Here is a 15,134-nt window from a genome sequence, read left to right on the forward strand (position 1 = left end):
GGTTATAGGTGACCTCTAAGTCATCCCTCAATGATAGGGAAGGGATGGGGTTTAGAGGAACAAAATAAAACCCCTCTACAGATTTAAGTCTAACTCAGAATTTCTCTCCACTATTAACTATTGAGAAATACCTGAATCTAGGTGCTATCAAGTAGAGACAATGACTAGAGCAGATTATTCCCATTCACCATGGTGCAAAGATAAAACTAAACTAGTGTGAACCACCGCAGTAACAAAATGCACTGTGGCTAAACAGCCGTCTGTGTTACTAAGTATGATCCGAAATCTATTCTGTTTTTGCAGGACGTTCCAATCCCAAACAGAATACTATAAGACCTAAACAGAAATACCAGCAGGTGAAGAAACCCAACTTTTGTTTACTTAAAATTTTCATTTATTTGTTTAGAGAAAGCGAGCAAGAGCGAGCAGGGGAGGAGCAAAAGGAGAAGGAGAAGCAGACTGCACACTAAGTGCAGAGCCCGACTAGGTGCTGGAGTCCATGACTCTCAGATCATCACCTGAGCCTAAATCAAGAGTCGGATGCTTTGTCAGCTGAGCCACCCATGTGCCCCAAAGGAAGCCAAAAATCCTTCCCTCATTCATCACCCTTAGGAATATGGAAAAGCCTTTCAGGTGTAGGAACAACCAGACAGGGCTCACTTTTGGTGATGTTCCAACCTCCAGTCACTACATATACACATATCTGGCCTGACGCTCACAACCTGAAGGAGATTAGCTCTATGAGGCCCAGTTTACACATGAAGAAAGCCCAGAGAATAGACTTTCTCAATGTCACAATGTAATTCTGAAAGACAGAGATGTAAATCTTCCTTCAGACATGAAGAGACCCAAGTAGGTTAAGTAACTGCTGACAGAGTTAAGACACACATACATCTCCTGACTCCCTGTCATTTTATTTACTAAGCTGCAGATGGTCACTGTTAAAAACCACTAGCCAGAACGTAACTGTGTGTGTTATAAATAAACCTAAGTGCATAATGTAACTATGTGTGTTATAAATAAACCTAAGTGGTTAAAAAAAAAAATTAAGCAACTTTCAACTCCACCATAACTTTTAATGACTGAAAAGACCTGGAAATCTTCATATCCAAAACAATAAATGTGACTGAATTAGACAAACATTTCCAAATTTTACTTAACTTTTGTGTTCTCAGTACACCACAATAAACCCTGAAAGTGCTTTCTAAGCAGCAGCTGTTTAACCTAAATGTGATGACTTTTCAGCAAGGAAAAGAAAAAACCACCCTGACCATACTAAAATATGCCAAATCAAGTGATCACACATTAAACAAGTCCAATAATTATCCATTTCACCAAAAATGGTATTATTTCAGTTACTAATGGAAAAAGTATTTACATGGAATTGTTTAAGATCTAAGTAAAAGAAAGACCATTCAGAGTCCTGTCTCAAATATAGGGCAAAATTATAATTAAGAATATGAAGAATAAAAATTTTGTACTTACCACCTCAGACTGTGATCCTATTAAAAACATAAAAAGAAAACATTTCCACTTAACAGTACATTTAGAAGCAAAGTCACATACACGACTTCTGTAGCACAAACATACTGATTATATAAAAGCCAATTTTCCATACATTCCAAATAAAAAAAAAATGGTTTAATTTTGCATCCCAGACTCACTGTAGACTTTTAGTAATTTCTTAGTGGTAACACAACTACAAGACAAATCCATCCAAATCACCCTTTCAACATAACAAAACCTTGGAAATCCCTATCTAAGAGAAAACACACTATTTAAATTTATGATTTTTAAAGTTGTAAAGTTAAAAACAAATTTGTTTAAATCCAAAAATGTCAAAAATATACTTCTTTGTAAACTGAAAGACATGGGAAACCGACATACTTACCATTCTGAGCCTCCTGACACCTTTTAACCCAGACAGTGAAATCAGGATCTGTACCTAGAACGGACAAACTAAGTGTAACCATCACTCACTCATCAGCAGCATCTAACATATTCACTCAACAAATACTGAATATCTACTATGTTCCAAACAGTGTTTTAAGCAATGGGGATTCAGCAATAAATCAGACAAAAATATTTGTCCTAACAGTATTATAGAAACCATAACACTAGAGCTATAAATATACTAATACATTTAAAACCTAAGACATTCATGCTGAAGAATTTTAATTAAAAAAAAAAAATTGGTTTTAGCCACAGAAAACCTTACTGGTTTCCAGATACAAATACAAATACATTTCCCCTCACCCCTCTCCCATTAAAGGAGATTCGTCTCACACAACAAAATCAGACCTGAATTAGATACCCAACACACCATCAATTAGTGTGGGATGGAAGCCTGGTACCAGACAGCTGGACCAACGTCTAGTAGCCTCTTTTGACCCCAGATTTATTCTCTAATGCAGCTATCCACTTCTTCTATCTACTATTCTCTCAGTAGCTTTTCCTGTTACCATGCCACTCCTACCAACACCAAAAAACACCTCTGTACTTTGTGCAGTTCTGTCATATCTCTAGATTCCACAGCAGCCCAGAGACTACAGACGGTGAACTATATACTTAGAGATAGCAATGTAAACATGTACATAAGCAAATTAATTTCTAAAGACTCAGAACAATGATAATCCAAACAGTACAGGGTCTAATCTAATATAATGTTAAAAGTTATTAAAAGTACGCTCAATAAAAGTTTGCAAACTAAACAAACTGCAGGCAAGATTATTCTGAAAAATAAAAATTTCTTAGAACACTAATTTATAAATGAAATTCAACTGTATAGGCCGTAACTAACACCTACACACATATACGCACACGCTCCTTCTAGTGGGGGTAACAATTTTATCAAAATCCTAGATTTGAAAAACCTATTACTCAAATTTAATCCGTAAGTAAAACCAAGCTTCCTACCATACCAAAAGAAAAAAGGTAATATTCTGAGTTACAATTTTTGTTTACCCTGTCTGTTAATAAGGGAACCCTAACAGTTTAACATAAATTTTCCTTAGAATTAAAAGACAAATCTTTTTTAAATAAAAATATCCTTAAAAGCAATTTTATCAAAAACAGATACCTTCATTTGAAGCAGATTTTGAAATAATTCTAAGATAAAAATTAATGGCAGTTAAAAAAAATCAATGGGAGTAAAATATTAATAAAGGAAACAATTTAGGTGATGAACTTTCTATCACTCAAAAAAAAAAAAATAAGGAACAGGGCTTAGAAATCTAAGATGGAATCCTTTATGTCTCTTCAGGGTTTTCAAATATGTATTAAGGTACAGGATAACTGGACTCTTTAGAATTTGCAAAGAGTGCAGATACGCTGGCTTGCTTAGTAAATAGCCAAATTACTCATGTATCATTCACAACTCCTTCTTAATTTGTAGGCTCCAATTGCAAAGTTGGGCCCACTGTCCTCTCTCAAGCAGGTACATGACAGGAAAGCAAATATTCAAAGCAATACAAGAGTACATTTTTAAAATATAAAAACATACTCAATAATACTTTAGAGCAGGGTTTCGAACCTCAGCTCTACTATTTTGGACCAGCTACTTCTCTGCAATGTAGGATGTTAGCATCCCTGGCCTCACTCACTAGGTATCCATAGGACATCCCTATTCACCAGTCACGATAATCAAAAATCTCTTCAGACATTGCTAAATGTCCCCCAGGAAGTAAAATCATCCCTACTTAGGGACCATTGCTTTAGAGAACTGTGATAAAACGCTATCATTAGAGTAAGATAAAATGGTACTACACAATTTTGATTAGGTACCCTACAATTATCTATGAGGTTACTTATAACTTCTTTCCGTATTTTGTAGACTCTTTCGCCTTTTGGCTCTTAAAATTTCTACACATGTGCAGAGACATCCATACTGCTAATTTTCATATACTTCTCTGAAGCCGACATTAAATACTCACAATACTCTCAAAGCTCCAAGTTAGTATCCACCACAATTTACCCAAACTGATGCTTCACTTATTAATAAAAATGTCTGCTGTAAAACTTCCTATCTCAGCCACCTGAATAACTTAAACCGAAAGGACTTCTGAAAATGAGAGCAAATTAAATTTTCACTTCTCCATTAGAAAAACATAAAGTCAGACTAAGTAGACGAAGCACACTGAGTGTTTATATATCGTTTTTAACCTCTAATCGTAAAGTTTATCTGTGATTTAAATGCTAAAGAAAGGCCAATTTTAAGTAAACGCAAATTTCACAATCAACAGGAAATGTCAGTAAGAAAAAAGATGTTAGGTTTCTACAATGAACTTGGGATCACACTAAAAAATTCAGCCATCATATTTAAAACACAGACATAATGGATTAGTTTATTAACATACAATTCCAATACTTACTATCTAATTTCTGTCCTCCTATAAAAGTTTCTAAAGCAGCAGCATAGTTTTTTTCATGGTATTCACATATCCTGCATAAACATATTAAAAACAAATACCACACACACATGAGATCATGCAAAAAGGTTTTCTAAATTAAATATCCTAATATTTTCTATTGGTAAAAAAAAAATAATTTATATGTAAGTCAAGAGATTTTCTAATATACTGTAACATTAAATGTAATTCTCATTAAAACCAAATTTTGGAACTCATTTCAGAAGGAATTTCTTGATTTAATTGCGTACACTTGCCTATTCCAACATACAGTTATGCAGAAACCAAAGAAGTTTCTTAAGAATAAAATTACACTTATCAACAGAAACAAGCTGGGATGTAAAGTACAGAGATACAGGGCTTTCACAGTATTAAATGTAGCCTATCCAGCCTGGTTGACAAATAGATGTTCTCTAGTCAGTTAAATACAATAAATTCCAAATGATGAATGAAAAAAGGATTTGAAATCCATCAGTTTCATCTTTTCCTTGTAATTACTTCAACCACCACTATTTCAAAACACACATACTACAATTAACACAAGTATAAAATTATATTTAAAAATGAATCCTATCTCAGCTATAAAATGTATAAATACAGAATTCACTATTTACATAAAACTTAATTCATTCAATGAACTAAACACCTACAATCGGTAGTCCAGACCCAATTAGAAGAGTAGTTGTTGCATACCCTTTTCTCAGCACAGCAGTGGAATTATTTGGATTAAGTTCAAGAGATTTCTTTGCATCAGCAACAGCATCTACATACAAAAAAAGGGGGTTTTAGTCAGTAATTTATGGATCCTAACAAGTTACACACAAAATCTGAATCAGCCCTACATTTTTAAGTTTTCAAATTAGTGCAATGGACAAATGCTTTTAAATTAGGAAAAACTAATCCAAGATAAAATCCAAAAAAAAAAATCACTCTCACACCTTATTAGCCTAATATTTAGCTTTCTTTTTAAAGCTATTCAGTCAATGTATAAAGCTCTGTCACAAAATTCATCTAATTTTCTCATTACATCACTTATGTAATCTGTCTCAAGATGCTTAATTTTTCCCTACCTAGATTCTCTACCAGAATAACTTAAAAGTTATACTAGTAATATATAAAGACATTCTTTTTTATAAAAACTACAAATAAGAGCACTTTATTTAAATAGTCTCTAAAATAACACGTGATGCTATTTTTGTTAATATCTCCAATAACTACAAATGAAAACTATATAAATTCTCTATTCACTGAAGGAAAAAGAAACACCCAGAACATTTGTATGGGTGTTGCTCAACATATTTGTCATGTTTCAGCTACTTCACACCTTGTATGAAAGACCAATTTAAAAATCCTCAAAAATGATCTCTATTGTATTTGATTCACTGTATCTCAGGTAAAATTTATAACTTATAAATAAAAAATAATACATTCAGTAAGAAAAGTTACCACAGTAATTCCCAAGAAGAATGTGACAATAAGCTCTTTGACAATAATATTGCGCATCATCTGGTTTCTGTTCCAAAGTCTTAGTCAGCTCCTACAAAAACAAACATGTTGAGTGTCAATAAATGTTTTTTAAATGCATCTGAATTTTATTTTATTTATTTTTTTAATTAATTTATTTATCTGACAGACCAAGATCACATGTAGTCAGAGAGGCAGGCTGAGACAGAAGGGGGAGCGGAATGCAGGCTCCCTGCCAAGCAGAGAGCCTGATGCAGGGCTTGATCCCAGGACCCTGGGATCCCGACCTGAGCTGAAGGTAGAGGCTTTAACCCACTGAGCCACCCAGGCATCCCCAAATGCATCTGAATTTTAATTAAACATGATTTTTAATCAAATAACCTATTATCATAAGCTTTTTGGAGGAAAAAGAACAGAATAATCTTGGAGTGTTTCTTGGCAAGAAGATCAATATCACCCCTTCTCCAGTCTCCCCCCGCAAAATCCACAATCTAATGTAGTATCTTAGCACAATTCCTGGCCTATTGTAGGAACTCAATAAATGGTAATTTCTATCACCTCATTTATTCTGAAGACTTTAGACGATATATATTGACAAGGAGATTTTCTCCAATTTGAAGAAAACTCAAAGACCATGTATATTTTGAGATGCCTAGAAAATATGAAACTGTCCAATAAAACCCAAAAAACCTGGAAGTTGAATCTAGAGCTCAAGGAAGTTAACAGAATCAATAAAGATACAACAAAGCTTATCTGTCCCTCTCCCATCTTCTAGCAATAGCAAACAACCCTAAGAAATTACCACATTCTGCTGACAGCCCAGATACAGAACCTCATAGCTACCATCAACTGATCAAGATTTAACATGAGATTAAAACTCTGTCACCCTGGACAGTCAGGGAATATAAGTGGTAGCTAGAGCAATAATGATGCAAGAAGTGATAGCATGATCAGTGAGGCCAAGGATAAATGTAGGCAAATATGAATGCTTTGATTCTCTACCCAGTGTTCACACATCCTAGGGATCTGGGTAGTTTTCTTAAAAGGTAAAATTACTTCAGGGGCGCCTTGGTGGCTCAGATGGTTAAGCATCTGCCTTTGGCTTAGGTCATGATCCCAGGGTCCTGGGGTTGAGCCCCGCATTGGGATCCGTGTTTCGCGGGGAGCCTGCTTCTCCTTCTCCCTCTACTGTTCCCCCGCTTGTGCTCTCTCACTCTGTCAAATAAACATACAAAAATTTTAAAAATTTTAAAAAGTAAAATTCAATAATGACACGTCACTGATTTTGCTTTTATAGCATGATTCCCCAAAAGCAAATTATACTATTCTTGAGAATTGTTTACCTAAAATGCAACATAGCTAAAATCCAAACCACTTTTTACCTTCACCACCTCTATCATCCTGATCCAAGCAATAATGAAAATCAGATCTTGTTTATTTCAATAGGCATAAAACTCTCCAATGTCTTTCAGCTGATTCAAAGCAAAAGCCCAAGTTCTTCCAGTGACCTTCAAGGCCCTCCTTGATATAACTCTCTGCTAGCTCTTTGACCTCAACTCTTAATACTCTTCCTCTTGCTCCTCTACTCTAGCCACAATGGCCTCCTTTTTGTGCTACAAACACCTCAGGACTCTGTGTCTGCTGCTCCCTCTCTCTGGAAAGCTCTTCCCCAGATGTGCTCAGAGGATCCATTCCCTCACTTTCTAGTTAGTGACAAACCTGTAAAATCCAGGTCTGTCTGACTCCAAATCTGATTTTTTAAGCACCAAACCACACTGCCTCTTGGTAACCTTTCTTTAATCCAAGTATCTTTCACATACCAATAACATTTGTATTAATGTTTCTTAACACTTTGAAATTCCCAAGTTAAATAATACCATCTTGCACTTAAACTTTCAACTATTTTGAAAACCTGTGATAGCTTATTTATCTACCCAAATACATATCCAAACCAAATTTCTAGCCTCTCCTCAGCAAGAAAACAGATATATTATGGGTCAAAAAGCTACTATAAATTGTACTAGGCTCTGGTTCATCAATTTATATGTATTTTTAAACATATACTATGTAACAAACACAGGCCAGACACTGGGGGTACAAAGATAAATAAAATGGAATCAAGTAAAACTGATTTTCAAACAACCAATTTGCAAATGACCTTTAAAAACACAAACCAATTGTTGATTAAGGAGAACCAGTTTTGTGATTCAGTTAAGTAAACTAAGCAATTCACTTATTATGCTATTATTTTGAAAAGTTATCAAAACACAGAACACAAACTGAACACTGACACACAAATACAAGTCTTAAAACACAAAAGTTTATTTGGAATAAACAATAGACAGTATAATAAAACCAGGAAAAGTGAAATTAAAACAATGATCTGCAGTTATATTAACTACATCAAACTTGTGGCATGTTTTGAGAGTTCTGTTTCTGTGACAACAGTTGCTCACTGCTAGAGTACAAAGGGACTAAAGAGAGGTATCTCAAAGGCAAGGACTTCAGTGCCAACATTTGAATCACAGTGGCAAAAGGCCATTATTTAATGCAGATCAATGAGAAACATAATGTAACCATGTATAAAGATAAATTTACATAAAGTAAGTTGTAGTCAAGCAACTTATAGTTCCCAAAAATAAAGAAACTCAGTGAACTATGAAATATAATTACACTGAAATCTTTACCAAGATAATGGTGAAGGAAGTACCCTGACAATCCAAAACGGGGGGAAAACTCCTTTTTAAGGCATTAAAATTGTTTAAAACTTAGATTTTAGAAAATGAACTTCTAAATCTTTAAAGTTTGAGGCTTTTTAAAACTGCTAGTCAACAAGTTAACTTGTTAGGGTTAAAAGCAAAAGCAGACTGTTCAGACTGACCTAACTGCTGAAGGCATGTAGCTCTGGGTATCTCAATTTGATTTCACTTCCCATTTTTCTTCTAGCCACAGCTAATCTCCCAATCACAGATGACAAACAAGAGTACCAGCCCTTCTCCCTTCTTAAACCACTTAGCACTGCTAAAGAAAAACCACACAGCCATGCAAAACAGGTAACACTGTATTTATGCTAACCAGCTACATTCTCAATGCTCTGAACAAAGCTATCAATGGTCAGCTATTTCAAAGTCAGCTACCAAACCTTTAATTATATTATACATCCTTAGACCTATCCCCTCCTCCAGAGGAAGACCCTTGATGCCTTGAACCCAGAGACTTGTCGCTTCTCAACTAACACTGAGCAAGTGACTCTCTTTGGTCTCAGCTTCCTTGTGAGTAAAATGCAAATACCCACCTCAGTTGTTACAAGAATTATGGTAGAAGTCATTTCACATAACACATCTGAATGCCTACCTACCACATCACAGGCACTACATGGAGAATGTAGTTAAAAAAAAAAAAAAAAACAGACACACAAAACCCCTGCCACCTTGGAGCTTACAATGGGGCTCAATTTAGATAGGGTGGTCCAAGAAAAAAAGTTTCTCTGAGGTGACATGTCAGCTGAAATCACAAGTGATGAGCATCTCCAAGGAAAATGAGACAGTACAAGACGGTACATTTTAGGGGTGCCTGGGTGGCTCAGTTGTTAAGCATCTGCCTTCGGTTCAGTTCAGGATCCCAGGTCCCGGGATCAAGCCCCACATCAGGTTCCCTGCTCGGTGCGAAGTCTGCTTCTTCCTCCCCTGCTCTCCCTGCCTGTGTTCCCTCTCTCACTGTGTCTGTCAAAAAAAGACAGCACTGGGGTGCCTGGGTGGCTCAGGTGCCTTCGGCTCAGGTCATGATCCTGGGATCAAGTCCCAGATGGAGCTCCCTGCTCAGCAGGTAATCTGCTTCTCCCTCTGCCGCTCACCCTGCTCATGCCTGTGTGCTCTCTCTCAAATAAATAAATAAAAGCTTTAAAAAAAAAAAAAAAAAGTGTGGCTAGAACCTAGAGAGCAAAGAAGCTACAAGATGCCTACCTCAAGGACCTCATCTTGTACCTTACATTACTCATCTTCATTGTAGCCCTTTCAAATAGGTCCTGTTAGTCCCACTTCACAGAAAGGAAATCCGATCCAAAGTGACATAAGGAATTTTCCTGAGGCTACAGAATTATTATGAAACCAGGATTTGGATCCTTCAAGCACTCTGATTCCAGAGCTGAGGGGTTTTTGATGCTGTTGTTTTAAAGTAAACTCAAGGGGCGCCTGGGTGGCTCAGTGGGTTAAGCTGCTGCCTTCAGCTCAGGTCATGATCTCAGGGTCCTGGGATCGAGTCCCGCATCGGGCTCTCCGCTCGGTGGGAAGCCTGCTTCCCTCTCTCTCTCTGCCTGCCTCTCCATCTACTTGTGATCTCTCTCTGTCAAATAAATAAATAAAATCTTTAAAAAATAAACTCAACCCACAATGTGGGGCTCAAACTCACAACCCCAAGATCAAGAGTCTCATGTTCCACCGAATGAGCCAGCTAGCTGCTCCAAGAGCCTATGCTCTTAACCACTATTCATATTGGGCCTCAAAAGATTCTCATAATTCACTCTTCTCTTCCTAGTGAATTGAGACATCTTCTGTGAAGTTGTTCTGATTACCCTGATTAGCCTCTACTCTGCTATGTCCTTAGTGTACTTCATACACTACTCCATTAGAATATTTACCTTATATTTTAATAATCTGTTGACTTGTCTATCTCTCTACTAGGCTGCAAACTTCCTCAATGCAGTCTTTTCATCTTTAGATCCCTGGCTCCCGGTGCAAAATTCACCACTAATATATACTATTAAATGTTTAATGAAAAATGTCGATCAGCTTGATACAAACATTTCCCCTAACATTCATCCTAATTGGATGATCTTATATAAAAATGGAACATTTTAACTGATGTATCAAGTGTCCTGAATTGCAAAATGATTAGCTGACTCTTCAACAATGAGGTATATTAGGGGTACTGACCCTCCCAGTCAAAAATCCAATCCAAGTATAACTTTTGACTCCCCCAAAATTTAACAGCTTTCTATTGACCAGAAGCCTTATCAATGACTAAACAGTCAACAAATATTTTGTATGCTATATTATATATTATATTCTTACAGTAAACTAGTGAAAAAAATTAAGAATAAGGAAAACACATTTATAGTACTGCACATATTAGAAAACATCCATATGTAAGTGGGCCAATACAGTTCAAACCAGGTTGTTCAAGGGTCAACTGTGAGGTCACCTCAAGCTTTAAAAAGAACACTTTCTCGGGGGGCCTGGGTGGCCCAGTCAATTAAGTATCTGCCTCTTGATTTTGGCTCAGGTCATGATCTTGAGGGTGGTAGGACCTAGCTCCACATCGGGCTCTGCGCTGAGCATGAACCCTGCTTAAGATTCTCCCTCTCCCTCTCTGTCCGCCCCTCCTCTCCAATCTCTGTTTCCCTCAAATAAATAATTAAAAATAACAAGAACACTTTCTCTTAACACAGCTGATTCTTACCATGATCTTTATCTCCACTCCCAGTTTCTGATTCAAGTAGGTGGTGGGTCCTGAGAATTTGCATTTCTAATAAGCTCTCAGGTGATGCTGCTGCAGCTGGTCTCAGGATGATACTTTGAGAATTACTTTTCTACCGCACCAGACTAAGAGTCTGGAAACTTGTGTCCTAAGGGTCTCCTCCTGCTTCTAATTGGTTATACACATCTCTATGACAGATCATTTGGATTTCTTTGGGTTTCAGTTTTCTTCTGTAAAATGAAAGGGTAAGTACTACACCACATGAGCTGTAAGGACTTCCAATAATCTCAGATGCAGTCCAACAATTTGCATTTCTTTTCAAGTTTTTATTTATTTATTTGAGAGAGAGACAGAGAAAGAGAAAGAACATGAGTGCCAGCGGGGGGGTGGGGGGAACAGCAGGCAGAGGGAGAGGGAGAAGCAGGCTCACAGAGCAGGGAGCCCAATAGGGGTCTCCATCCCAGGACTCTGGGACCAGGACCTGAGCCAAAGGCAGATGCTTAACAACTGAGCCGCCCAGGCGCCCCAACAATATGCATTTCTAATAAATTCCCAGGTGGTGCTGGTGCTGTTCCAAATTCAGTGGTGCTTTGGTTCCAAAGCCACACTTTAAGAATCAAGCTACTAGGGGCGCCTAGAAGCGCCCCTAGTAAAACCTGCCTCTGCCTTCAGCTCAGGAAATAATCCCAGGGTGGATCCTGGGATCAAGCCCCGCATTGTGCTCTCTGCTCCTCGGAGAGCCTGCTTCCTCCTCTCTCTCTGCCTGCCTCCCTGCCTATTTGTGATCTCTGTCTGTCAAATAAATAAACAAAATCTTAAAAAAAAAAAAAAAAAGAATCAAACTACTAAAGCTAAACACATGCCTATTCTATGCAATTTCATTCCTTGGTATATACACCCCCCCGAAAAATAAAGTGTGTGTTCACCAAAATACATATACAAGGAAATTCACAGTGGCTTTATTCATACTAGCTAATAACTAGAAACAGCCCAAAAGTCCATTGTTAGACTTGTGCTCCATTTTTATACAATGAAACACTATACATCTATGAAAAAATACAACTTCACACATGGACCTATCTCACATGAAAGTATCAAACTCAACTGAGTAGTGCATTATTCTGTTTATGGGAAGTACAAGAACAAGCAAAACTGATGCTGAAAGAGATCAGAATAGGAGTTACCTGGTGGGTAAGGGGAATTACTGGCTGAGAAGCAGCATGAGGGAGTTGGGATGATGAAAGTGTTCTCTATCTTGATGTGGGGGGGCCTACATACATCAAACTACAGCTTCAGTATTTGCAGACTTAAGATTTATAATATAGCATAGATCAAAAAAAAATTTATGGAAAGGGACAACGAAAGTCATTTCAATAACTTCCTTTAAAAGCAACTCATATAAACTGGATTTCCAAAGTAGGCACTGGGGCTAAGAGGACCATAACAAATGTAGATTCTAAAATTAACAGCTGTCTAGATGACATAATGAATTGTGAAGAAAGATGCTCCGTGCCTCCTATAATTCTATTCTAATTCTGATCCCAGAAGTCTCATTAGGAAACATCATAGCACAACTGATGAATCAACCATTTTATTTGAGGGCCTTCATATCTAGATCCAAAAAACATACTCCAACTTAAAAAGCCCTATAGGACAGCCCCTGGTTTCCCTCCCACCTCCTCAGCACTCAGTCCTCTGTTATCCCACTCTAGTTAAATGGGCCTTTTTGCTGCTCCTGGTACAGGCCAACCTCATGCCTACCTCAGGATCTTTGCAATGGCTCTTTTCCTACCCCGAATGCTCTTTCCCAGAGCTCATTCCCTCAGGTCTCTGTTCAAGTTATCACCTCTTCAGATGGACTCTTCTACCCACGTGGCAAATTTCTTTTAAGGTCCTAGCTTGCAAAAAAACTTCCCTTGCCTCAAACTGCTAACCTTACTTATACTGAATTATAACAACCCAACAAGGTTTGGTTTCCTTTTTCCCTCCTGCCTCAAAGCAAAAAAACCCTGCCTAAATTTTGCAATCAACTGCATCATGTATCCTTAGCTTGGGCTCTCTTTATTATTCTAAATTACTTAACTCTTGCTCTTTTGACTTTTCTTTTTGGCTTTACAGTCATTCACTTCACACAAAGTGCCTTGTAAGTCAAATCATAAACAAGACTTTCATCCACAGGATTCAGTGTCTTGCATAAAGCAACTCCAAGTAGTTTCGAGAAATAAACGAGTGAATAATGAACAGTAACGGGACATCTGGAAATATTCAGACACATACGGGCAAAGGCTTCTGTTCCAGTAGTCTGCACTTAGCACAGCATCTGGTGTGTAAGAATGGCAAGGATGATTATCAAATGAAAAACCGAATTAACAAATACCATCAAGCCTAGATTTCACTTTTTCTTCTAATCACACATGCCATTAATAAAAAAATTCCTTCCAGGCCAACTATGAATGTCAACTACGCCCCCCCCCCAGAAATAGAGAAGGTATTCCCAAGGAGCTAAGAGGATGCAGTAACGGTCTAGGAGTGGGAGGGGGCAAGAACAAGGGTCTGGGATAACTGGGCCACTCTGGAACCGAGGAGAGACGGAGGCTGTCAGTATTAGGGCCGATCCATTATAAAGAGAGCAACCCAGGTCCCAGGCAGGCAGTGCTGGGAAGAGGCGGAGTCCGCGGAACCCGTCGTGGCCGCGTCCCTCCGAGAAAAGTGGAGGAAGCTGAGACTGGTTCTCTCACCTCTAACGCCGCCTGGGGGTCCTCCTCGATCAGAGCATCTGAGAAGCTCCGGAAAAACCTGCCGGGGAAAAACAACGACAGGCTCACTAACCAAGTGGTGGTGGGGGGTGGGGGAGAGATAAAATTAAATAGCAAGGAGAAGGAAAACACGCACTTCTGGGCTGTTGCAGGTCCTGCTGCCATCCCTAAGAATCGCTGTTTCTGTTAGAACGGCTACCACCGAGGTTACGAGCTAAGCCGCCGCCGCCCAAGGGGGAAACTTCTGGAGAAGCACCAAGCTAGCTTCCGTCCTAAGTAGCCAACGAGCAGACACGCAGCGTGTCGCGGGGCGGGGGAGGGGAGACGAAAAGCGTGCGCAGGGCCGGCTGGGACCGTGGAGGACTGAGTCTCCCGGCCCGGCCCCGCCCCGGTCCCGTGACCAGCGCTCTCAGTCCCCGCCCTTCGCAGCCATGGTTACGGGGGCGTCGGCTATTCACGCTGGCCCCGTCTTCCAGTACGCCTCCGCACTTCAAAAGAGCCGTCAGCGGTAGTAGCTTCAAAGCCCTTTTGTAGCATACTGTTATTCCACAGGAACGTGGGGGCGTTTGGGAGAGTTTGGACGTCTATTAATAACAAGGAATGTCGGGCTCCATTTTCGCCCCCGTTCGCCACAGTTCTCATCATGGCTACCGGGGGCTGCCTAGCCTTTCGGGATCCGTGACGTCATTCGCCGGAATGAGACAAAACTCATTCCGGGAGCTTACTTCCGGCTTACGCCTAGATCCCGTGATCTGTGCGCTGGGAATCCTAACCGACGAGGACACGATGGAAATCGTTCAGCCTTTGCAGATGCTACGCGGAAAGGAGCCCTTTGGTTCCGGTGCCGTTGACCCATGCCGTTACCCAGAACTCGGCAGCGCAGGGCTTTTTTCGTAGTTGGTGTCTCCGATTGAAAAGAAAACCTGTTACATCCGAAGGGAGGAAGGTGGCCTGAGGTTGTGTCAGTACTGTTCTACTTTTCCAACCTAGTCTTAGTCTCCCTTACTGCCCTTTGACATATGAAAATCAGATA

General features: G+C 39.0%; 1 protein-coding gene across 1 annotated transcript in view; it reads right to left on the minus strand.

Moving 5' to 3' along the window:
- The window catches only part of SUGT1 (SGT1 homolog, MIS12 kinetochore complex assembly cochaperone), a 40,683-nt gene extending 26,191 nt beyond the window's left edge, over positions 1–14,492 (minus strand). The window contains exons 1-7 of the mRNA XM_032873919.1: positions 14,238–14,492; positions 14,084–14,141; positions 5,853–5,943; positions 5,100–5,169; positions 4,371–4,441; positions 1,892–1,945; positions 1,486–1,502 (exon numbers count right to left, since the gene is read on the minus strand). Of these exons, the coding sequence (XP_032729810.1) occupies positions 1,486–1,502; positions 1,892–1,945; positions 4,371–4,441; positions 5,100–5,169; positions 5,853–5,943; positions 14,084–14,141; positions 14,238–14,266 (390 nt within the window). The 5' untranslated portion in view covers positions 14,267–14,492. The remainder of the gene's footprint in view (positions 1–1,485; positions 1,503–1,891; positions 1,946–4,370; positions 4,442–5,099; positions 5,170–5,852; positions 5,944–14,083; positions 14,142–14,237) is intronic.
- Between the last annotated feature and the right edge of the window lie 642 nt (positions 14,493–15,134).

This window comes from Lontra canadensis, unplaced genomic scaffold, assembly GCF_010015895.1.
Source record: "Lontra canadensis isolate GAN:19392208 unplaced genomic scaffold, GSC_riverotter_1.0 scaffold51, whole genome shotgun sequence".
NCBI lineage: Eukaryota > Metazoa > Chordata > Mammalia > Carnivora > Mustelidae > Lontra > Lontra canadensis.